This window comes from Lutjanus erythropterus, chromosome 4 (genome assembly GCF_056507025.1).
Source record: "Lutjanus erythropterus isolate fLutEry1 chromosome 4, fLutEry1.hap2, whole genome shotgun sequence".
NCBI classification, from domain to species: Eukaryota; Metazoa; Chordata; class Actinopteri; order Lutjaniformes; family Lutjanidae; genus Lutjanus; species Lutjanus erythropterus.
In genome coordinates, this window is record NC_139320.1 from 38,455,144 (window position 1) to 38,478,939 (window position 23,796).

A 23,796-nucleotide genomic window follows, 5' to 3' on the forward strand; every position below is an offset into this window, starting at 1 on the left:
TTTCCATAGCAACTGACAACATTAGCTAAGATAGCGTTAGCTATTAGCGTAAATTGACAGAAAACATTCACCTTGGTATATTTGTGTGATAGTGCGCCATATTTTTTTAAATACTTATCGCAGACTAGTCGTTATTTCTGACGTTAACTCACCAACTTAAACGTTTCTCTAGCTAGTTGTTTTCTTATCAATCACCTTACCGAGCTACGGTAACTAGCTAGCGTAACGGCTGGTGTTGGTTAACTTTAAAGTAAGACAGTCACCTGAAGATGTCCTCCGCTGCCAATACAGAGGATGTTTTCAAGCAGGTCGACCAGTTTTGGTCCATGTTGGATGATCTTTCTCAAAGTGACCCGGCAGCTTACCGCAGGTTCATCAACAAACAAATGAAAGAAGGAGCTGAATTCATGGAACCGCCTCAACTCCACTCCTGTTTGTGCACTAAAATACTGGTAAGTTCACTACGACGCTGGCAGTAGCTTTATAAATAGTAACTAGTTAACTTTACTTAAGTAGTCAGCCAACGTTTTGTCACGACAAACATTTTACGTGAAAACATGGAAAGCACAGGTGTGTCTCATTAATGATGGCTCCGTCCTGTTTCGGGGAAGTGTGTTCAATACAGGTGTTGCACCAAATTCTGTTATCCAGCAGATTCTGTCACCCAAATGAGGCCATTGTTTTTCAAACAGGAGTCTGTGGTAATCTGCCAAGGGGTGTGTGAAAAGTTTTCAGATTCATTCATGTTAAAGATTATCATATATATAAAAAAGTATGTATTTGTTTTGCAGAAGGCTTCATTATGGCGTCCGTTTACTTTAATGTTTACACTCATCATTACTTATTTACAATATTTCCTTTCCACAAATAATTTTAGTGGTCTATTGTATTCAAGTCCCAGGCTGGTCCTATTATTGTTTTGTTTTTTATTAGACATAATTTATCTTTTCTATTATTTATCTTTTGGATATGTTCTACATTTTTTAAATTATATATTAGTTAAAATAATTAGAATCAGCATTTTATTACCTAAGAATGACACATACTCTCTTGATGTGTGTATGTATGTTATGGGTATTCTGTGTTTGCAAATATTTTTAGTACTCATCTAATATATCTATATTTCTCTTGGTGTTCGTTTTTCAACTAAGTACGTAGAAGTGTTAAAGAAAAACAGGCAGTGTCAAATTATTTCAAGGCACATACATGAGAGGGTCCCTGGTATATTTTGTATGTTGTATGGGACCCTTGGTTGAGAAAAACTGAGAACCTCAGCTTGAGCTGTGTTGCCACTGCAAATATTTCCCTTTTTTTAGTAGCTGCAACAAAGATTGTTCTTCCATTGTGTTTTGATGTTATCACTAATTGTGTTAACCATTAAGAAAAAAGACCCAATACATATAAAGAAGGTGAAAGCGTTAATAGCACAAACTGTAGTGTATAGATCTTTGTTGTATTTTTCATGTGGTTCATCCATCCATCAAGCATCACAGAATCTTACAGGTCACATCAGAATTGGTGACACTATCAACATATAATGAAGCCACTGTGTTGTAAAAGTGTTGTGTTATAGACGCAGAATCTGATGGGTCACAGAAGTTGGTATAACAGCTGGGCCCCTACACTGGGACCAAAAATAAAATGCAGCCATTATTAATGATATTACTAAGTTTTTTATTGGTTTTATTCCCAGTTACACACATTATACACAATTAATTAAAAAGAATTAATAAAAAAGAAGCTCATATAACTTGTAAATTATGTACACCCAAGGTTAAGAAGGGCTAAAATGTAGTGAGCAAAGATAGATGATGTAATATCCTACAGCTCTGATTTAAACAAATCTAACTGGCATTACTATTACAACAAAAACAAAGAACAGTTCTGCCTTTTTAAATGTTCTTTGTGTGTGTGCGTGCTTTTATAGAGCATTTTGCATAAGAATTCAACTTAAATGCTTTAACATTATCTTTAATATAAGAGTATCAAAATTAAAATAATAGCAATAATATAATTTTCCCGTTATCAGACTCCATCAGGTTTATCTGAGTACTGTCTACCTGTCTGTCTACTGGAGCTGCAACTAAAGATTATTCAAATTATTAATTAAGCCACATATATTTATTTCTCATTTATTCATTTAGTATTAGAGTTGATCAAACACTCTCAGTGGTCAATGCAATATCTTCTACTATTAAGTACATCTAGATGCTGACACGTTTCGTCATGTACTTATGATTACTAGAGATTTTGGCCTTTAGACGATTTCTTCAGGTGGCATCTAATTTTCCTTGGGCTTTCAGACTCTAAACCACAACATGCTCCAATTGGCAGATCAGCAGTGATGGCCAGTCACTGCCCACCTTCTCCTTGCTTCCAGCTCAACTCCTCTTGCTTGTTACAGAGCCAACAAGAGGCTCTTTCCACTCTCTCCCCCACCCTGTGAGCAGCTGTCTTCCTCAGCTGTCTTCCTCTCCATTCCTGCTATTCCCAGAGCTGTGAGCATCTTCCACACCGACTGCACAGGGATACCCCTGCAGCCAACCTTGACTGGAAATAGCCAGGCTTGCCAAATGTCTTCTTCTGTCCAAACAACAGTTCAGCACCTGAAAATATCCAATTTACTACCAAAGAAGACTGAAAAACCAAGAAAATACTGGCATGAAATAATTTTCTGTTGATCAGCTAATCATTTAAATCATTTTAGCTCTACTGTCCATGCCTTAATATAAAACATCTGACTTTAACTATATGCAGGGAAGCTGGCACACCTATATGCATTTAAAGGTCAGAGACAGGGTGTGTTTTGACAGTTTTTTGACAGACTATACATTTGTGTCCTCAATAGGGGCCCAAGACTGGGTCACTGTACATCAACTTATGCAGCTGGAAACGTGTGCCTGCACCTCAGGATCCCAGCAGGCCTTTACCTGTGTGTGCAGGGAAGCTGGAAACAGACACAAATGAAGGTCAAGGTAAAAGGCAAAGCTGCTACAGAAGTGGCCTTTGTGTTACAGTAAACAAGACTATTAATAAATTGTTTTTTTTTTTTCCTCTGCAGGTTTGTACACCGTGTTGGATCTGGCATTAAACCCTGCCGTGCTGCAAGGCAGTAAGAAAGACAAAACTGAAGTCTACATTCTGGCCTTGAACTTTGCCCAGCAGCAGCTTGGGATGAGGTTATCTCAAGAATACACGGTTGTCAACTGTTGCCCAAAAAGTAGCCCAGATGACTTGCATCGCCGGCTTGGGTTTCAGCAGTGGCCTAACTCCTCCAAACAACTAGACACAGGTAGAGCAATAAGTCTTAAACCCTCACAAGGTGCTACAGGACCTTTACATTTGAGCTATTTTCTTCACTGCTGCAAGAGTATCATCTTTCACCTTCCAGCACAGTTCCTAATAATCTATAGTGTTTCTTCTCTACAGCCAGTCAGACTCCGGCTGCCCTCCTGCAGCAGATATCCTCTCTACGCTCAGAGAAACAAGACGAGGACACGGCAGCCCAAATTATCTGCAGACCCGCAGAGCACAAGAAGGATTTGATCCAGGTCATCTCCACCACATTTGTGCAGCCTCAGAAGCCAGAGTACCAACTTGAGGTGAAGACCGACTCAGCAGGAGTTTCTCGCAGCGTGGAGCTGACAGTGGAGCTGCCAAAGGTTCGCTCCATGTCAGAGTGCCAGCTGAGAATCTCCAAGGTTAGCGGTTACACACTCCCTTGAACAGTTATAATGAACCACTTTAGAATCCAGTGTGTGTCGGGGCGTAGTTGGATGTCATGAAAAATACATAATTGGCCCGTTTCTACATCTGCGAGTCTTACTGTGCTGAATGTACTTTTCTACGCAGGATGACGTCTTACTGGAAGTGGAGGATGTCTACCATTTGCTTTTGGAATTCCCGGAAACTGTAAATGAAGACACAGCATCTGCCATCTTCAACAAGAAGAAAGGAAGGCTTACTTTGAGTGTGATGTTTTCTGATCATAATTAAGATTTTTTTGACTGAGGTTGTATGAGGTACAGTTGATGGCAGTCGATAGGCCAACAGTTTAAAGAAGCAGCTGGAGTCGACTGTAGGAAGTTAAGCAATCCGCTGCTGTGCAAAGGGTCAGCAGCAAAGAATATTTTAGACACTCAAAAGAAAAAAATATAAATAAATCGGTATCAGTTTAAGTGTACGCATTGTAAAAATACAGAGGGTCAACACTTGATCGACAGTTGGGATGCCATGCAAGCCTCAGCAGCAAAATGGAGGGGAGTCAAATATGGAGACAAAGATATTGTTGTGGTGTTTTCTCTTATACTGCCATTGAACACCCGGATGTCTCTGGTAAGACTTTCTTCCATGGATGGTGCTGTTGCAAATGGTCCACAATCAAAATGTTATGAACAGTAGTTTGGAAAACTCCCCATTAAACCTTAAAAAAATAGATATTAGCTATTAAACTTGAATCCAAGTCTGAAAAGTTGAATAATAATGAAAACATAGGTAAAGGGAACTAAAGCTAGTACTCTTCTCTGTGTCTTCGAACTGGAATATAATGAACTATCAATAAATACCTCATACAATCCCACTTCAAATAATCTGAACTATCCCTTTAAGGGAGAAACAAATGTACACAGATATGATCTGTCCTGCTTGGAATGTGTTGAAGAAGTACATAACCAGAACAAAGCAAATTCCTACTATGCAATCTGTGCCAATGTTTTGAGTCCCTGCATTAAACTATGCAGGGACTTAACAACAAACAAACAGTCCCCCTGTAAACTGATCCTTTCCAAAAAACCAAAATGTTTTTACTGAAATAAATATGTCAGTGTGTGGGTTCATCTGCAGCAGCAAATTTGATTCTTAACCCAGAAAAATTAATTGACTTTAATGACAATCTGTGGTGTTTGTTTATTAACATGTGGGTGTATGAGTGGAGGTGTATAATGGCCAGGAGCTGGTGTACAGTGTCATTACCGTACGTACGGGGAGTAATTGACAACAAAATGATCCATGCAATAATTCATGTTTATTAAAACATCAAAATTGATGCGGAACAACAACATCACTATTTGGCAATCTGGAACATGTGAAAAATGTCAGTAAACACTTTTATTTTGAGGTTTGCATACTATGCAGTGATTACAGCTTTTTAGATCACAGCTTATAACATGTTATTTATTATAAATCGCATGAACTCTGTCTCATAATTCAGTTTCAAGTATCACATTACTGACCATTAATTGGTAGTCCAGCACATTAATTTACAAGCTGCAAACAATGTCTAATATCCATTCCTTCAAAATAAAAGTGGTACCCAAAGGTCAAGTCAGACTCTTCATATGAAACCTTCACTTTTAAAACATGGTTTTGTACAGGAATGGTGTTAGATCCATTTGGTCCCAGTTAATTAAGTATTATAACTTTTCTCTTTCATGGCATCACATGTATTTTCAGTGGAATTCTGGTCCAGTGGGAACAACTGAGGTTTGTAGTGGTGATCTCTGTTTTTTGGGTTCTATCTCCTCTCTCCGTGGTCCTCCTCCACCCACGCTACAATCTTTCCTTCCCAGCCAGGCACGACTGCTCCATCCTGGAACACCTGCATAGCAGAGATGGCAAAAGTACACATGTTCTTCACTCAAGTAAGAGTACAGATACTTTTGTCAAAAAAAAAAAATATTGGTTCAACTTCTTTACTAAAGTTAAAGTGAAAAAGTTCTGAATACTCAAAGTATAAAAGTAGAAAGTATTCCCCTCGAAGGACATTTCTACCAGTTTTTTCTATGCAAAGCTAACAGCATCACATCATATTTATATAGTTGGTAGACTATTAAACTTTAACCATTCTAACTTACAAAAAAATAAAATGAAAAAAACAAAAATAATGATCACTAACTTTGCTCCAATGTGCAAATCAGTTTCCACTGTCATGAACAGAACTTTCAACATTATCGACATGAAAACACACCTCGGGTCTAATTAAGAAATTCCTTCATCTTTACATGACTCCCAAAACCTTTTGTTCAGCCACAGCAGAAGCTGGTTCTTTAGGTTCCTTGGATCAACGTGTGCCCCTCTGGGTCAAAAATCAGTGCTGCAGTACTAAAATGCCTCACAGACAGCTGAAAGATTCACTGGATGTCTCAACTCCACCACCAAGTCTTGCTTTCTGTCTTTTTCATCTTGTGTAAGTCTTTTTTTTTTTCTTTTTTTTTTTTTGTCTGTTGTGCTCGTGTGTGATTTGCACTGATGGATACACCAAGGAATCATTATTATTGTGCCATCCATTTACCTTAAAATCAGTCGATGTTGCAAACGTAGCATTTAATGACGCAAAAAAAAAGACAGCTCTCCAAAGTAAAGCAACAAGTCTGTTTTGAAAATGCAAGTAGTTGAAAGTACAGATTTTTGTGTTAAAATTTAGGGAATTAAAATTGAAGGTGGTCAGAAAAACAAATATTTTAGTGAAGTACAGATACCTGAAAAAATTATTTATAGTATAATAACAAAGTATTTGTACTTTGTTACTTCCCACCTCTGCTGCACAGCATATCAGCATCTATAGTGGTGGAATATAACAAAGTACATTTAATAAGGTAATGCACTTAAGTACAGATTCATGGTACTTCATATTGTTCTCCAAATGTGTTGACTTTGAACTTTTCTTATAAACTGAAGGATGAAGTGTTCCTTAATGAGCTGAGAAAATTCTGCTTCTTAAAGGTAGAATAAGTATGATTTATCCATAGTTTGTAAACACACCAGAAAGATTGTTGAGTCCCATTCTCAGGATGTCAGATATCAATGTTTTGTATTGATGAAACATCCCAAGCACAGCAAAATAATGAAAAAATAAGAGGGTATGGGTGTATGCAGGCGCCGCCACACACTCCTGGTGGGGTGTGGGTGATTATTGAGAGGGATTATTTTTGTTTTTTTGGGGTCTTTGCATCATGTTTTTTGCATACTTTGCCTTTAAAATTAAAATCCCTCTTAGATTAGCAGGAAAATGGGTTGTCACAAAGATGAAAACAGCTGTTTTTCCTCATGAAGACTTTTTTTTTTTTTAGAGATTCCAGATTCTTACAGCACAGCAACACCATAAACACAGGATGATCCAATAGAATATGATGCACTGTGGTAACTTAAACCAAGGTTTCTCAAATATGAGTCCGGGGACCCTCATGGCGTCCATGAAAAGTTTTCAGATTAATTTATTTAAATTATTATGATCTATTAAAAATGTATTTATTTATTTATTTATTTACAAAAGGTTTCATTATAGCCTGCATTAACTTTATGATTAGAGTTTTAGGAATCATTACTTATTCAGAGAAACTATTTCAGACAGTTTTATAGGTCCTTTCTTATTCAAATCCCAGGCTAGGCCTACTGTTGTTCTTTTCATGTTTCTCTATTTGGGGATTTTATTATTCATATTTTATTGTTTACTTGCTTAGTTGTGTTCAATTCTTGCCATTAGGTTCATGATTATGTCATTTAATCACATAGACACTCAAAAATTCATCCAAGATGTTTGACATAACTTCAGATAGCATCAAATATACAAAAAAGGTCTGTCCAAAGGCATTTATTAATTTCTGACTCTTTGAAAGTGGAACTTTCTGTTTAAACTAACGCACACATTTAGGCTATTCTATGTGATCTACTTTTGATACCTTATGTAATAACTAATGTGATGTTTTACACTCCCATTCACCGAGGCTCCACTGAAATGGTTTGTTTCACCCGCCTCTCACTATGCTGTGTCAAATTGTTCAAGGGACATACTGTACATGAGGGGGTCACTGTTGTATTTTCTACAGAATAAACTATCCAACAGTATAAAGAGTTGAAATTACCTCAAACTTAAATATCTACAGCAGCACAGTGCAACATAATCATTAACGCAGCAGTAATATTAATCCAAAAAATATTACATAATAGTAAAACACTGACAGAAGCCATTTTACTGCAAAATGAGTAATTAAGTATAATTTACTGATAAAACTTGCACACTTGAAATTAAGTACTTTTTTTATTGGTTTGAATGCAGAAATTTGACTTGTGGATTATAGGGTGCTTTTTCTGAAGTAAAGAGTAAGTCTTCCACCACTGAACATTTACATCTCTGAGAAACACTCGCATCTATAACAAATGTATGAAGTAACAGAAATTGAAAATGACTACTCTGTGTTATCCAGTTCTCTGGGATGGAAATCAGTCCTCCTGCAGTGTTTTGAAGTACAGCGCAGCCACAGCTATTATTAGCTTATTGTACTCTATAACTGGCATTTCATATTTGCCTGCTGATGCTGAAAGAAGCAGGGGCTATAATTTGACTCCCACGCCTACCTCCTCTTTCACTGTGCCAAACTCTGGGTCGAGGGCCTTGAAGTGGTATCTGAAACTGCCTTGTCGGTCCACGGCGGCCTTGAAGTCTCGCAGCGTCACCTCACCCAGCCTGTAAGAGCACACTGTCAGTCATGATCTCTACTCACATACGCCCACGTAGACATTAAGCCTGATAAACATTTAACCAGGAAAGACAGTGAAGCATCTCTCTGTAGCTCTGGTTATGCCCGAATCGAGCAGTTCGTCGTCAGTGTGCAGCATTCACCCAAACAGCAATTTGCTTAAAAATCATGCACGCTACAGTGAGGGAACAAACAATAATACTGTTATATAAACCAGCCATTAAGTGTTTTTTATTTTCACCTTTTTGGGATGTTAATCAGAAAAGGAGTGAGCGAGCGATCAGTGAAGTACAGCACTTTAGTGGAAACAGCGGTGTCCAATCCCGGGCTGCTGTGTGAGTGGGCCATTTCTGGAAATAATTACAAAAACAGAAAAACTGTTTCTCACAACTACAGTCTAAAATGGCTCTAGCCTCGCAGACAATAATGCCCTCTCCATACATAGCTGCGTAATTGAGCGGCAGAATCTGATTTAACAGCCAGAGTTGAGATGTTGCAGAGGATGACAAATCCTCAACGAAACAAAGATAGTGTTTGTCTTACTTGAGCTCGGCGGCCAGGAGTCACGGTCTGTCGAGTTCGCTCTGCGTCCTGGTGATTTAAATTCTTCCTGGAAGAGGAAGCAGTTACTAATGGTCAATAATCAAATGTCACTTGTTGTGACTCATCATTCAGCAGGTGACGAATGTGTTGCTACTTTTTAGATTTACTCTGAAATGTGTGTGTGTGTGTACCCCTCTGTCTTGTCTGCGCTGGGTGTCCATAGAGTGTAATCGGTCCACGAGACTGGACACGCCCTGTTCCAGGGTGTCCAGGGTGTGATGCTGGGGGTCATGGCCAGAAAAGCTGTCCCTCAAGCTACGCAGTGCCTCTCTGACCAGCTGCAACTCTTCCCCCTGTGACAAACACACTTTCTATAAATGTCACATTAGTTCTGACCTGGTTACCTGTACACAACTTGATTTTTATCATTTATTCTCCTTACTATCTCAGAATTCTGACCCAATACATCCCCAATTTGATATGGCATCTCATAATCTTGGTAGCTCATAATTTTTATATCTAATAATCTTGATTATCACAATTTTGACCTAGTGCCTCATACTTCTAATATAGTCTCATAATTTTGCTAGTTTCTTAGAATTTTGATATAGTCTCAAAATTTTGACTTAGTATCTCATAATTCTGACCTAGTACCTCATAATCTTGACATAGTCTCTTGATGTAGACCTAGTACCTCAGACTTTTGTCCTAATACCTCATGAATTTCACATAGTATCTCATAATTTTCAGAGTGTCTCAGAATCTTGAACTAGTACCTCAAAATTCTGATGCAGTACCTCATAATTTTGATATAGTCTCTTTCTTTTACTACCACGAAGAGACATCAAAATCAACCCAGTAAACACCAAATTGATAGTACTGATTAAAGACAGAAATAAAAAAAAAAGGGTACGTACTGGTGCACTGTGTTGGAATGCTGCAGGAGAGGACGAAGCCACCGAGTTGCTGTAACCGCCACTTTCACTCCTGAATGACTGAAAAATGGACACAAACACATGGAAATGCGCAAATAAGGCTGGATGATTTTCATCTTTCAGAGGATGAAGCTGGTGATATTATATAATTATCAACAAATGCCAAGGAAAAAAAAAAATCACACCCATGTATCCAAAGCTGATTTAGCTCGGTCCTCTGTGCTATGAATATCCATTGTAGTCTAAAAACTACTTATGGCAGATCACTGAGGCTCTGACTGAGTGACATGTTTCCTAATCATGACGAACACATTCCCTGCAGTTTATTTTCAGTCAGTCCCACACACACCGTCCTGCTGCTGCTGTGTTTACTCATCAAATATGTATTAATTCACAGCTGAAAATAGTCCTCAATGCACTGTGTACTTATGTAAACATAACATATGGTAACTGGTATAAAGAGGGTGTGGTCACACATTTTATGTTAAATATCAACCATTTTAACCTAAAAAAATGGATGCCACTGATAATATGGTTTTGTGTTACTGACCCCATATTATATGTAGTTTTCTTATTGATTCATTGATTTCTTTATTTATACTTTTCAATATTTATTTGGATTTTCTGTTTCACTCACTACTCCTTTATCATAATTTATTTTTATTGTTTATTGTATTCTTATATTTTATTTTTGTCTCACACATGATTTTTGTCACATTGAATATATTTATATGCATATATGTAACTGTTCAAGAAATTGATTATTTGATTACTATAAAGTACAGTAATCCTGTAGTAGGGATGGGGTTCTGTTCTGTTTATCCAACTTAATCTGTGATTTATTACTTTTAGTTTTTTTTTTATTTAAAAAAGAACTCATATTACTGTAATTGGTTGTGTCTGTTAATGTCTTTTATTGCCTTATTTGATTTTATATTTGATTTAAGTACTTCTTGATTTTAATTTGCTGCCATGATTATTATTATTATTATTATTATTATTATTATTATTATTATTATTATTATTATTATTATTATGTATGTAATTTGCCTCCAAGCACATACTGTTTAAATACTTGAAACATATCCTGATTCTTACCCGACCAAGGCTGACTTCATGTACTTTATGTTGAGATTCATCGAGCCTCTGCTGCTGCTGCAGTATTCTGTCCTTCCTCCCGAGTTGCTGCTGTTGTGACAAGAAAGACGGATGACATAAGTCTGTGTATGCATGCAAGTATCCAAGAGATGCACCGAAGCGTAAAAAATAAAAGACGATACCTCATATTCAGTGAGTAATTTGCTCCGTTCACTCAACTTGTGTTTGAGCTCCGCCTGCAGACAGACACGGTATATCAGCATGACACATGAAGCTATACTGCTCCCACATAAACCTGCGTCCATGCCAGGTCATAGCAGGTCAAATATTTTATAGTGTCAAATGGAAATCATCACTTGTCTCACATTTTCCCCTTCCAGCTGATCTTTGGCCATGTTGCACCTCAGTAGCTCCTGCTTTAGCTGCAGCACAGCATCCTCCTGCACTGCCAGCCGCTGCTGCAGAGCATCCTAATGAGAAACAGGGGCAGATCAAAGAAACGTCCAGAGGAGACCTGAATACAGATACACCGCATCCACCTGCTGCCTTATCAACAGCATACACCCACCTCCAAACTTCATTATCTTTACAAAGAAATGAAAAAAATATATATTGTGTGCAATAAAAAACTGCAGAGTAATCATTTTGGGATGGCACAAGAGTAGGGACACATTGAATTATATCCTTTAATCCCTTTAAATTCACTCACAAAGGACAAAATTGGAGTAAGAGGTTTACCTTGATGGCCTGAAGGTGGCGTGCCTCCTGCTTGTGCCTCATGAGTTCCCTCTGAGAGCCACACAAATTAACAGAGACATTAGAGAAAAGTACTCATTGCTTGTAGGGCAGCTCATCTATATTAAACCTAATTACATTAACTTACTGTACCTTGAGATCAAGGGCTTCCTCCGTGCTTTGGTCCAGACGACTGCGGATTAGAACCTTCAAAGGCAGAGAGTACGAGCAGAGTAATTAGAGAATGGAAAAATGTCAGAACGTATGAGCAAGCAGCGGGTCTAACAGATCAGAGAGATTCAGTTGTGCTCTACAGTAGCCACTCTTGAGAGAGAAGTGACGGCTGCAAACATCATCACAAGAGAAGGGCTGACACCGATACTCCAGACAGAGTGGCAAGCAAGTGCTGTTTTCTCGAGTTTGCAGAGAGAGGGCACTGTACCAGCTGCTGTTCAGTGTTGGCCCGGTTATCGCCGAAGCTCACGGATCCATCCTGGTCCTCCTCGGGGAGCGAGCCATGGAGCAGCAGAGCCTGAGGACAAAAACACACACACACATACAGTATATATAGACACACAGCGTGGAGGCCTGAAAGCAGCATTAAATATACATGGCAGAGAAGCCAGATTTATTTCTGTATTTGTATTTGTAAATACAGCAGTTTGGGATTTTTATACTTGGCTGCACAACAAGTTTCCTATTTTAGCTAATAAGGTCAAAGAAATTAAAATGAACTGAACTGTATCAAATTGAAATTATATTAAAAACAGACTACAGCCTCTCATCTGTATACATAAATATTTTCATTACATTATAAATTAGTTTGTTAACATAATAATGGTGTGGTTGTTTGTTCATTTATGTTTTTTGCTCATTTATTTTCTCATCCTTTTCTTCTTTATTGCATTGCATTTACCCAGAGTTTGATGTCAATTACTGGGCAACAGGCATCGCTGTACACTTACTTTATTACTCCTTCTTACATTTTTATCTACATATGTCCACATAAATCCTTGAAGGTCTTTGTGAAGTAGAGAAAAGTCTATAAGGTCTAAAAAAACCCATTTTGTTTCACTTCATTCATCTGAATTACAGAACAAATCTGACATGTGGGCGGTGATTCAGAGGTCTGGAACCAGGCTTCAAAAATCTGTGTGATGTCTATTTTTAAGAACTGTGCAGAGTTGACTTGCTGTAGCTGCACCACTTACATGACAAACTGTAGTAGCTGAATGCAATGAATGACTCCATATTATCTATATAATATACTGAGTTATTATTATATATTTAGATTCATACTGTATGGACAAAATATGCAAAATACATTGTTACTCTATGCATTAACTTAAACTTGATTGTTACTGAATAAAACTACTTCTGGGTTGTGGGTAAAGAAAGAGCATGGGGACAGCTTGATCTGTGCAACTTGGTCCACTTTAATGTCCACCTCAACAGTAGGACAACTGAAGACTGACTACAAACATGGTACATCATATATTACTCTGCCAGTCTTAACCATCACATATTATTATTATTATTATTTAGTTCCTGATCTAAAGAATTTGAATGTATTGTGTATATAGTATATAGTTACCATTAACCATAATAACTGAAATTAAATTATGTCAATTATCTCAATAAACCTGAGAAAAATAAGGTCATCTACAAAATAAATCTTATCATCTGTATGCAGTAATATAAATTCACCATATACTTTTATATAATACTAACACATATTAACATATACTGTATTTTACCCATAAGCAGCATAACCACTCTTTACAGGTAGCAAAGATAATGTGTATTTTGCATATGTTCCAAATACTAAACATTAAATTTACTGTACAGTATATTACTAAGTGTGTACAATAGCATGTATCCCTGCAAATGAACATTTATTTTTACTGCATTAGAGGCATCTGACCACTGCTTCAATCGCTGCTATTACAGACATTTTTCATACATGTGTGAATACTCGACCAGCTGTACATTGATTTTACAGTGGAAGAAAACAGGTTAGGTTGTCAACCTTAACAGTTCTTGAAGAAATTATAAATAGAGTCAACTTACAATGGATAAATAGAGGTCGGGTGCCCTTACATCAAGTGCCTTTATGTACCCCAGGTAGCTGAATTTAACAGGGATGTAACATGTCCTTCCTTGCCCTCCTTTCAGTAAAACTGGCAAAACATCAGACACCTTTGCTATAGGAAGGATCTCAGAAACTTTGTAAAAGAGTCGACAAAAGCCTCAAATTATGAAAGAATGGGGTGGATAGAGGATCTTTAAATGCTTGTTGCAGAGCAGGAATGGGAAATATTTTGGTTCAGGCACAAACATTAACTATTAGTAGTAGATTTAAAGTGATCCAATATAACTAGCTTATGAGAACATATATAACTCCTGAAAAACTCAATAAATTCAATCCTAATATTGCAGACAGTTGTATAAATGAAGACCAGAAAAAGGACCCTATTTCATTACATACAAGACTTTTGGAAAGGAATGATCGACACAATTTCCAGAATCATCCATCCACAAAGAATTCCCTTTGTGCCCAGACATCTGCGTTATTGGTCTTATTCCAGAAGCGTTGGCCCTGAGAATGCATGAAAGTGAGCTGGTTAACCTTTGCCTACAAGTGAAGCGTCTTATTGCTAAACAATGGAAAAGTATTGATTGTCCATCTGTAAACCTTTAAATTAATGATCTCTCTCTCCTTGCATAGTTATTGAAAGGCTTACATACACAATCAATTTAAAAAGTCATATCTTTCATAAAATATGCATTTAATTTCTTACAATTTTGGAATCAACACCTGATAAAGCAGACAATAGCAGGCCTGGAATATTATCACTTTAGGGGCAAGGACACTTGGCCTTTGGTGTTGCCAGTTTTCAAAGGCCAAATGCCAGGACAGCAAGGCCATCAAATAAAATAAAGATTTTAAGTCCATGGAAATAAAGAATTCAGCTCAAGGGTTTGGGATGATTTTATTTGAAACAGGCCTACATAAATAAAGCAAACTGTTTATTTCACTGAATAATTTATTATTATTGTTCACAAATTCACAATATCTGTACAGACTCCAGAGTTAGAAGTTTATACACACTTAGCCCTGAACTGGAGTCAATGGACTCGCTTGAAGATGGGGAGTCTGGGGGGACTAATGTTACATTTGTAAAGATTAATGTGACCAACATTAGGCTAAAATAACTGTTAGGCCTGTAAAACATCTTGGGGCACTGGTGTCTAAAAACCATATTAACAGGTAAGAGGCGGAGGAGAAAACTGTGATATCAGCTGGGGCAGTGTGGGCAGGGCAACAAGGCCACTGTGGCCTCAAGGCAATTCATTTTTTGAGGGGCATAAGGCCAAACTGAGGGGGCACTGCTGGCATGGCCTTGATAACCGCCATGAAATTCCTGCTCTGCTTGATAGTATCCGTTTTTTTTTTCTTCCCAGTTTACACATTTATACACATGGTTATATGTGTATATGTATATAGTAATTTATTTGCATTGTTTAAATCAGCAATTTGTAAACTCATTATTGTTTTTACCTACATCAGTGGCTCAGATTTTAATTAGTGGGTGGGAGGGATCGGAGGGAAAAAGTTCCAAAGGAGACCAAAATGTTATAACAAACTCATTGTGACGCAACAAAAAAAAATATGTGATTGAAAAAAGTATGTCCTTTCATTGCCAATGTTTCAACACAGCAGTAGATACTGGAGAGAAACAGGTGTTAAACAATAAATGTGAGTCTGATAATGACCTTCTTGTTTTCAATTCAGTATTTATCTTTTTACTTTTACTTAAGTAAGAGTTACAAATGAGACTGTACCCTTTCTAATTTTTTTCCTCATTTACACATTTGTACCAATGGGTATATGTGTATATGTATATGAAGTAATTTAGTTTCATTATTTGTATTATAAATTTGTAAACTATCATTTTTATTTTCACCTACAAAGATGGCTCAGAGGTTTTGAGTGGGTGAGAAGGGAGGGAAAAGGTTCCAAATAAGACATTAATTATGTGACAGATTCATTTTGCAAACAGTGAAGCAATAAAAAACATGCGATTTAAAAAAAAAAAACAAAACATGTCCTTTTATTGCCAAATGTTTCAAGAGAGCAATAAAGTCTAGACAGAAACAGGTGTTAAACAATAAATCTTGCGAGCTTGATTATTGCCTTTTTGTTTTCACATCCTTATTTCAGTCTATTTATCTTTTTATTCATATGTCGCTTTTATTTAATCTATTTGAATCCCTGAGAAACATCCGAAACTGACTGAAACCTCACTGGATGTTGTATTTGAGCTGCTACTTTCCTCTGGTTCCTCTGTACTCTGTATGCCCTCTGTCCATGTGTTCAGAGCATCGGTGCAGTTTGTTTTGTAAGCGTTTTATCACAGGACTTACCTGTAGGCGGAACACCATCCTCCTGGCCTCCTGCATCTCCTTCTCCAGCTGCTCCTGGTGGGCGTCCAACTGCTCCTCCCAGGACTTCTCCTCCTCCTGCCCATCGTGCCCGAGGGAGGGACACAATCCACACAGAGACACCTCCTCTGAAAGACGGAAAGAAGAGAAAGACAGAACGAGGCACAGGGGAGATAAGACAAGGCAGCACTTTTATTTTTTTGTATTGAATCATGCTCTACAAGAGTTGATGTGCAGCCAACCAACCTGTGACAGATTTCTTCTCTGTCAGCTCAGATTTGTCATCCCGAGGTTCCCCCTGGTCCTCAGACTGATCATGGACTGTCTCCTCTTTGGGGGTATCAGTGGACTGGGTGATAACATACTCCTCTTTGGGGGAGTGAGCAGGGCTGGCTGAGCTGAGACTGAAACAGATGGTGGGCACAGGCAGCAGTCAGTGCGTTTGTATCTCCTGCCAAATGAATGGCAATAAATAAACCCAGCAACATAAAATGGAGATATGCGCTTTAATAACTCCCCCAAGAGCGCAAAAATGTGAATTAATCCCATCTGGGCTAAATATTTTAAACCATATCCGTTTTAAACGCATAGGGCCCATAGGAATACAGCGTAATCACAGACGATAACAAATAAAAACATGAATGAAAAAAAACAACAGAACAGGATTGAAACCTGTTCAGAAAATAAACAGTGGCAGCAGGAATTCATGCAACTCTGTCATTTTTCCCACAGGAAATTCTTCACATAGTTTGCTCCCCCTTTGGCCATAATTTCAGAACACAATCCTGGTCTGGTTTCTGAATGGCTGGTTTTGTATGAATATGCATTTTGTGTTTTCCGAGAGCATCTCCAGCAGCCTAAGGTCCAGGCCGGCTGTCATCTTCACTCCACTGTGTTTGCAGAAATAGGATACAGCCACTGTGACCTGTGACCTATGGCATTATGCACGGTCCGTTAACAAGGGATTCCTTCATTTTTTTTTTCCCCCTCTGTGGCTGCATGGGAAAACAAGCCTGTGTCTGTGGAAACAGATCTAAACTGTCTGCAAGAGACAAGACAGAAAAGCATCACAATTCCTCACCCTGCTCCTCCCAAGGCCAAAAAAAAAAAATAACTGTGGACTTAAACTGTGTTTACAAAGCAAAGAATGTCCCGAGGGATTGCATTTGCACAGTTCAACACATTCTTCCCATACATATGCAGTGAGATTTAGATGGTAGCCGATGAGATTTTCTGCTTATCTAATAGCATTAGTCAGCACAGGCAAAATATCACAGCAGACAGTAAACAGGAACGCGTGCAGAATCCGTCACTTTTGAGTTCACAACCTCTTTATGGATTAATTGTGTTCATATTCCCATGACTACTGTATAATAATGTGCTCCTAAGCTCTATCCCTCCGCCACCAAACAAAGACTAATAAGAGTCATGCTAGCGGCTTTGTGAGACTGTTTTGAGACACAACATTGAGCTAAATGTTAATGTTTGCGTGCTAAATGCTTAAAGCTACCATGAGGAACCTTTTTTTTTTTGATTGATTAGTTGTCTCCTGTGAACAGACTCTTCCAATCTGCATGCTGTAAATGATTTAGTCTGATTTGAAGAGTGTTTCACTTGTTTATATAGGTCACATGGAGGCATTTGTATTCAGCTGAGACTGTTTCAAAGCCAATTAAAAACTCTGTGTAGTATGTTTAAACTGCCAGTCCTGGCTAGGGCTGCAACTAACAATTGTTTTTATAGTCAATTAATTGGTTGATATTTTCTCAATTAATTGATTAGTGGTTGTTTGCCTATAAAATGTCAGAAAATAGTGAAAAGTATCGATCCGTGTTTAACAAAGCACAAATGACGTCCTCACATGTCTTGGTTTGTCCACAACTCAAAAATATTCAGTTTACTTACATAGTGGAGTAAAGAAACCAGAAAATATTCATATTTGAGAAACCTGAATTAGAGAATTTAGACTTTTTCTTAAAAAATTACTCAAACCAATGAATCGATTATCAATTAATTTAGTAATCAATTAATCGATTTATCATTGCAGCTCTAATGCTGACATGTTAACGTTTAGCAAACGGCATGGTGGGGCAGTGGTTAGCACCATCGCTTCACAACAAGAAGGCTGCATGTCCAATACTTAAAATAATTTGGACCCAAGTTCCATGTGGAGTCTGCATGTTCTGCCCATGCCTGATAGTTTTCCTTCAGGACTGAGGTCACTTCCTGTCACTTCTTCAGGCTTAGAACTAGAGTGAGTCCCTGAGCAGTGCACAGTGGCTGCTCACTGGTCCAAATACTATGATGGGTTAACTGCAGAGACCAAATCTGCCTGTTTAATTGTACTTTTTATGGTACGTTGTAATAAAGTTGACCTTTATAATGTTTACCATGTTCAAGTTAGCATGCAGTTACCATGAATTAGCTCTACACACAAAGTGCAGCTGAAGTTGATGGGGATGCTTTGCAGATATCTGGACTACAGAGTTCAACATTAACTATGGCCCAGTGCTCTCTAGTGGCCACAAAAAGTTAATCCAGGGCCACCAAATATTTCAAGTGGTTGGCCTCCAAGCAGCAACATCCAAGGCTGAAAAATGAACAGCAGTTCTTCAAATGGCCACTTGAGGCGAGCTCCAATAGTGGGTAATTATATTAAAGTCCACCCTTGCAGACTAACTAAAGCCTGTAGGGGGTAAATCCGCTGCAGGAGGGAGACATGGATGACAAGGAGAGAAACATCCAGTGGAAGAAAGCTGAAAGAATGCAGTATATGTAGGGAAATAAACAAACAGTTTTCCAACGCTATCACACTAACCTTTATTTTATTAAAATATAACTAGAATCATTATTTAGAAATTGCTTCCCCAATTATTGTTAATGATTGATAATGATTGCTTGATGGGGGGTTGTGAACTTTTTTCAGTTTCTGAAGGGGGGCATGCCAGAAAAAAAGTGATCATAGTTGTTTTAATTTACCCTAAAGGGACCATAAACATATGGACCAACTTTCACGGCAATCCATCCAATAGTTGTTATGAGATTTCATAACAAACCACAAATGTCAGCCTCATGGTGGTGCGAGGATTAAGTCAGACCATCATCAAAGTCATTATGATTAGTCATCTGGGCACCATGAATATAATGAATATAATATAATATAATTTATCTCATAGTTGTTGCGATATAGTCTGGACCAAAATGGTGAATCAACTGACAGAGCAACATGGTTAAAGAAATATAAGGATATAACTTAAACTTTTTTTTTTTAGAAATGTAATAAAGTTTTGAAAATGGTGTGGCCACCTCACCACATTGAGAAACTTCAGATGGATTGCTCCTCCCAGCTCCTCAGAAAGAGTAATTGCACCAGGTCACATAAAGAACATGAATCGAGCGTCTTATCAGATGCCGCTGTGATTATCCCTGAGTGTTTCTGCAAAGGGGATCAAAGCAGCTGCCTCCAACTAATCTTGTCATTGCAGACGATGACATTATCGAGATACCCTCTATCATTGTCTCAGGGTGCAGCAGTTCAATAAACACATTTATTTTAGATGCTTTGTTGCTGATCTGTCGCTCCAAAAGAAAACAAACACACACACACAGATTTGAAACATATGGGTTAAGCCAAAGATTAAGCGCTGGGATTTGCGAGAGATGAGCTTCAGATTGACATCATTTTATCACGCAGTGGTGGAAAGTTACCAAGTACAATTACTCCAGTACTGTACTTTCTATTTTATATGACATTATACTCCTACTTTGCTGTATTTGAGACAGGAATATTGTACTTTTTATTCCACTACATATATCTCACAGCTAGAGTTACTACTTACTTTTCAGGTTAATATTTTACATTAAAAAAATGATAATCTTATAAAATCCAAGGTATTGTTAAATATTAAATTAGTTCTTACAATGAAAACAACAGTGTATGTTTGGGGCCTGTTGTCATGTTTCAGATGTCTGTAAAGTGTTAACGTTACCCTCTGAACTTCTTAGATGATTTAATGTTAATAATATTTGAGTATCAAAAAGGTAAGTTAGAGAGAAAATTATCCGATATGTCTCAAGGTAGAATAGATTAAAGTCCTAAAAATGAACTTTGTTTTTTTCTTCTTTTCAGTCCCATCAATCATCACAGAACAACTCAGATTAAGCAGAAATGTTTCAGTATCCTTTGTCTGTAAGACTCCAGCTGAGACAGGAAGAATCTAAGATAAGATTTTTCCCACTTTGATATTACAGCAAAGAAAATCCTAACTAACTAGGAATCCTACCTTACCTTACTTCATTCTATTTTATCTCAATCCAACATCAATTATCAATTTTTATGTCTGTTACCTAGCAACTGGCCTTGCTTTTCTCATCTCACTGAGTTAAACGACTTTTTCTCATTGAAACATACTGAAACATTCATTGAAACATACAAAAATAGAGCAAACAAACAACAATTTGCACTGAACCTCAAGCCAGATGAGTGGCACGTGTTTTTAACATATCCGTACAGAAGTAAAAAGATGTTCTTTTTTGGAAGTTTGCAACAATGCCAATGCTAACTTTGGATATAAAGAAAGAAAGTGCAGGTAGCACACAGTATCCGACATCCACTGTGTAAAAACAGCCATATGGATTAAACATGTTAGCTAACACTACCGTTAGCTACTGTTTTCAAACAGTACTACTGATAGCTACTGATAGCGAACACTACTGCTAGCAGAGTATTAGCTACCATTAGGTAATGCTAGGAGCTAGTAAGTACGTTAGCTATGACAGGCTTAAGGTTAACTTAAATTTAGGAGAGTTTATTAAATATTTTGGAAAGTTAGGATGCTTGTGTAATACACAAGTCCTATCTTAAGTTAGGGTCCTAACCACTCAACTAAAATACTGAACTGCACGTCACGTGTTTACAACTCTCCACCAGCTACAACAGTAAAATGTTGCTTATACGTCAAATCAACAGCATCAAAAATCTCACAATGTCACATAAAATATTAATCACAGGGTACATTTTTCTACAGAATGAGTGCATTTACTTTTGATATGTACATTTTGCTTATACTACTTAACATAGTAGCCTATACTTGGCTTGTCCAGTACATTAAAAATCTTGGAAATGATGGTGGCATCAGTATTAAAAGTCTGATAATGTCACATAAAATAAACATAAAATAACATGAAGAGTACAGAGTACAGAGTACTTTTACTGTTGATATTTCAAGTATATTTAGTTTATAATACTTCCGTGCTTTTGCTTAAGTAGGATTTTAAATGCAAGATTTTTACTTGTTATAGAGTATTTTCACATCATCATCATTATTATTATTTACTAGTACTTCTTCCACCACTAGTGATCAGGATGAAAAACTTAAACATTATCTATCAATCATCACAGAGTGACTTTGATTTATTTTGTGACCCTCAAGAGGGAATCACTCAACTACCAATTTGTATATGATGTTTGAAACGATTTCCACCTGAAACAGCTAAAACCAGTAAAAGGCTGTTTCTATATTAATGCGTTACTATCACAAATCTAATAATGTTACACAGAATAATGTCCGTCACATTTTTCATCACTTCATCACTTTTACTTTTGATACTTTACATACATTTTGCTGATAATACTTCTGGACTTTTACTTTTTTTGAGTATTTTTACATTATGGTTTGGTACTTTAAGTGAAATGTACTACAGTAAGTTTTTAACTGGTAGTAAAAAATTTAATACTGATGCCTCCATCAACGAGTAGATCGGCTATTTCTCTATAGTTATTCTTAACGCCTGCCACTTGGTCAGATTCTCCCAGAAATCAGATGAAATGGTTTACAGCATGCAGACCGGAAGAGCCTGTTTACTTTTTCCCAGGCTGAGTTATGTTGGCCAATTTAAAAGAAGCAGGGGGGGAGTTTTCATTAGATAATTTTACTTTTTAAAATCAACGCAGTCCGAAAGTTACTTGTAGTAGCTAGTTAATTTTAAAGGATTAGGTAAACATAGTAGCCTTAAATTACCTTGTCCTGTAAATACCGTATTACATCGAGGAAAACATGGTGACTTTTAAAATAGGCTCACAGTCCAATAGTGAGCGTTATGCAACTGTAGAAAAAAAACACCTTGCATTTGCTATTCTAGTGTAACTGAAAATGTGTGATCTTTATCCGAATCATGAGATGGACGAGCCGGTAATGGAAGTTAGACTGGTTGCTAGGCAATAGCAGCTCAGCTCACACAGACACAGGCACATAGAGGGACACACCCACACCTACTGCACTGTAAACACTGAACAATAACCTGCACAGTGAGGGAATCAGAGTCACACTGCCATGGTGAAATGCATTTCTAACACTAACACTGACACACACAAGCTGATGAAGATCATGTATATACAGTATAGTCTTCTGAATGCAGGCCTTATGTGTTGTGCTGTTACTGCTGCATTACTCATGCATGTTGACAAAAATAGCAGTCTGCATTGACATGATATTAAAATGATAATAAAAAAAAAATAGCTCTTACCATTTCATTTGTTTGGCTCCCATGCTGGTGTTCACAGGCTTAACCTCCCATACAGTTGCAGCCCGGCATCTGGGTGATGCTCTGCTTCTCAGTCAGGACCATAGCCCAAACACAGCCAGAGGCAGCGGGGAGGGGAACAGCCCTGGAAGCAGCAGCCAAAGGAGTCTCCACGTCGCACACTGTGTTCAATCAGAAATAACAGCACGTTCAAATCCTCTCAAACAGCACACTCCTGAAACAAAAAGCTCTAAAAATCCTAATCAAAAGCCCTGAACCCCTTCCCATAAATCATACCAAGGCTCAGCTGGCAGAGACAGACAGAGACAGACAGAGGCAGAGGGAGAGAGGATTGGTGCTCAGCGGCTGAAGTCTGCCTGGTTTCTCATTGCACTCGCCTTGTGCCTGAGCTCACCAGCTCCCATTCACGAACACAATGTTTTTTGTTCCTTGCGGACAAGAACTGATGCAGCTCTTGTGCATCTTTTTCACCCTTTTTTCCCCGCCGGTCTTTTTGCATTTATTCCCTATGCCCTCCCCTCCCCTCCTTCCTTCCTTTCCCCCTCTTTCTCTTCTGCTCGGTCGCACTGGCTTTGTAGCAGTCCTTCCTTCTTTCACTGAGCGAGGATGTCAGACATGGCTCTGTCTGGGTGTGTTTACCCTCCCCCCCCCTCTCTCTCCCTCAGCCCTCCTTTCCCCTACTGCTCTCTCCTTTCACAAGGAGGAGGAGGAGGGTGTTTTTTCTTCTTCTCCTCTCTCCTTTCCCTTTGCTTTTTTGCCTACTGTATGTCACTGCGGCTAAAATGAGAGCCAACGTATGGACTGAAAAACAGACATGAAGATCTGTCTCAAAATCACAGGCATCAACATACCAGACAAGCCCAAACACAAGAGAGGTTAATGATATATTTACACAGTCAGAGGGAGAATGGAGGTACAAAATAAGCAAACAGAAAATGGTATTTATGGAATGCAAACATCAGCCTACAATTACAGCTATTTCACATTGTTCATTGTCAGGGTTCGGAGGGTTACTTTAAAAT

The 23,796-nt window shown here is 37.9% G+C and overlaps 2 protein-coding genes across 4 annotated transcripts in view; one reads left to right on the forward strand and one right to left on the reverse strand.

The window, feature by feature from the left end:
- Positions 1-21: 21 nt before the first annotated feature.
- Positions 22-4,837, forward strand: pih1d2 (PIH1 domain containing 2). Its single transcript, XM_084717917.1, has 5 exons — positions 22-452; positions 2,849-2,975; positions 3,062-3,292; positions 3,430-3,701; positions 3,853-4,837. Exons 1-5 carry the CDS (start codon positions 270-272, stop codon positions 3,994-3,996), a joined length of 957 nt encoding a protein of 318 aa, XP_084574043.1. The 5' UTR covers positions 22-269; the 3' UTR covers positions 3,997-4,837.
- Positions 4,838-5,004: 167 nt separating this feature from the next.
- The window catches only part of dixdc1a (DIX domain containing 1a), a 28,600-nt gene continuing 9,808 nt past the window's right edge, over positions 5,005-23,796 (reverse strand). The window contains exons 1-16 of one of the 3 annotated variants that reach the window (XM_084717915.1): positions 23,152-23,341; positions 22,757-22,935; positions 16,478-16,635; positions 16,214-16,359; positions 12,228-12,317; positions 11,939-11,992; positions 11,789-11,839; positions 11,416-11,520; positions 11,233-11,286; positions 11,051-11,140; positions 9,935-10,012; positions 9,209-9,370; positions 9,018-9,084; positions 8,716-8,824; positions 8,353-8,461; positions 5,005-5,596 (exon numbers count right to left, since the gene is read on the reverse strand). In XM_084717915.1, the coding sequence (XP_084574041.1) occupies positions 5,513-5,596; positions 8,353-8,461; positions 8,716-8,824; positions 9,018-9,084; positions 9,209-9,370; positions 9,935-10,012; positions 11,051-11,140; positions 11,233-11,286; positions 11,416-11,520; positions 11,789-11,839; positions 11,939-11,992; positions 12,228-12,317; positions 16,214-16,359; positions 16,478-16,635; positions 22,757-22,779 (1,380 nt within the window). In that variant the 5' untranslated portion in view covers positions 22,780-22,935; positions 23,152-23,341 and the 3' untranslated portion in view covers positions 5,005-5,512. Of the gene's footprint in view, positions 5,597-8,352; positions 8,462-8,715; positions 8,825-9,017; positions 9,085-9,208; positions 9,371-9,934; positions 10,013-11,050; positions 11,141-11,232; positions 11,287-11,415; positions 11,521-11,788; positions 11,840-11,938; positions 11,993-12,227; positions 12,318-16,213; positions 16,360-16,477; positions 16,636-22,756; positions 22,936-23,050; positions 23,342-23,796 lie in introns of those variants that run through there. The other 2 variants (XM_084717914.1, XM_084717916.1) reach the window with 2 other exon arrangements.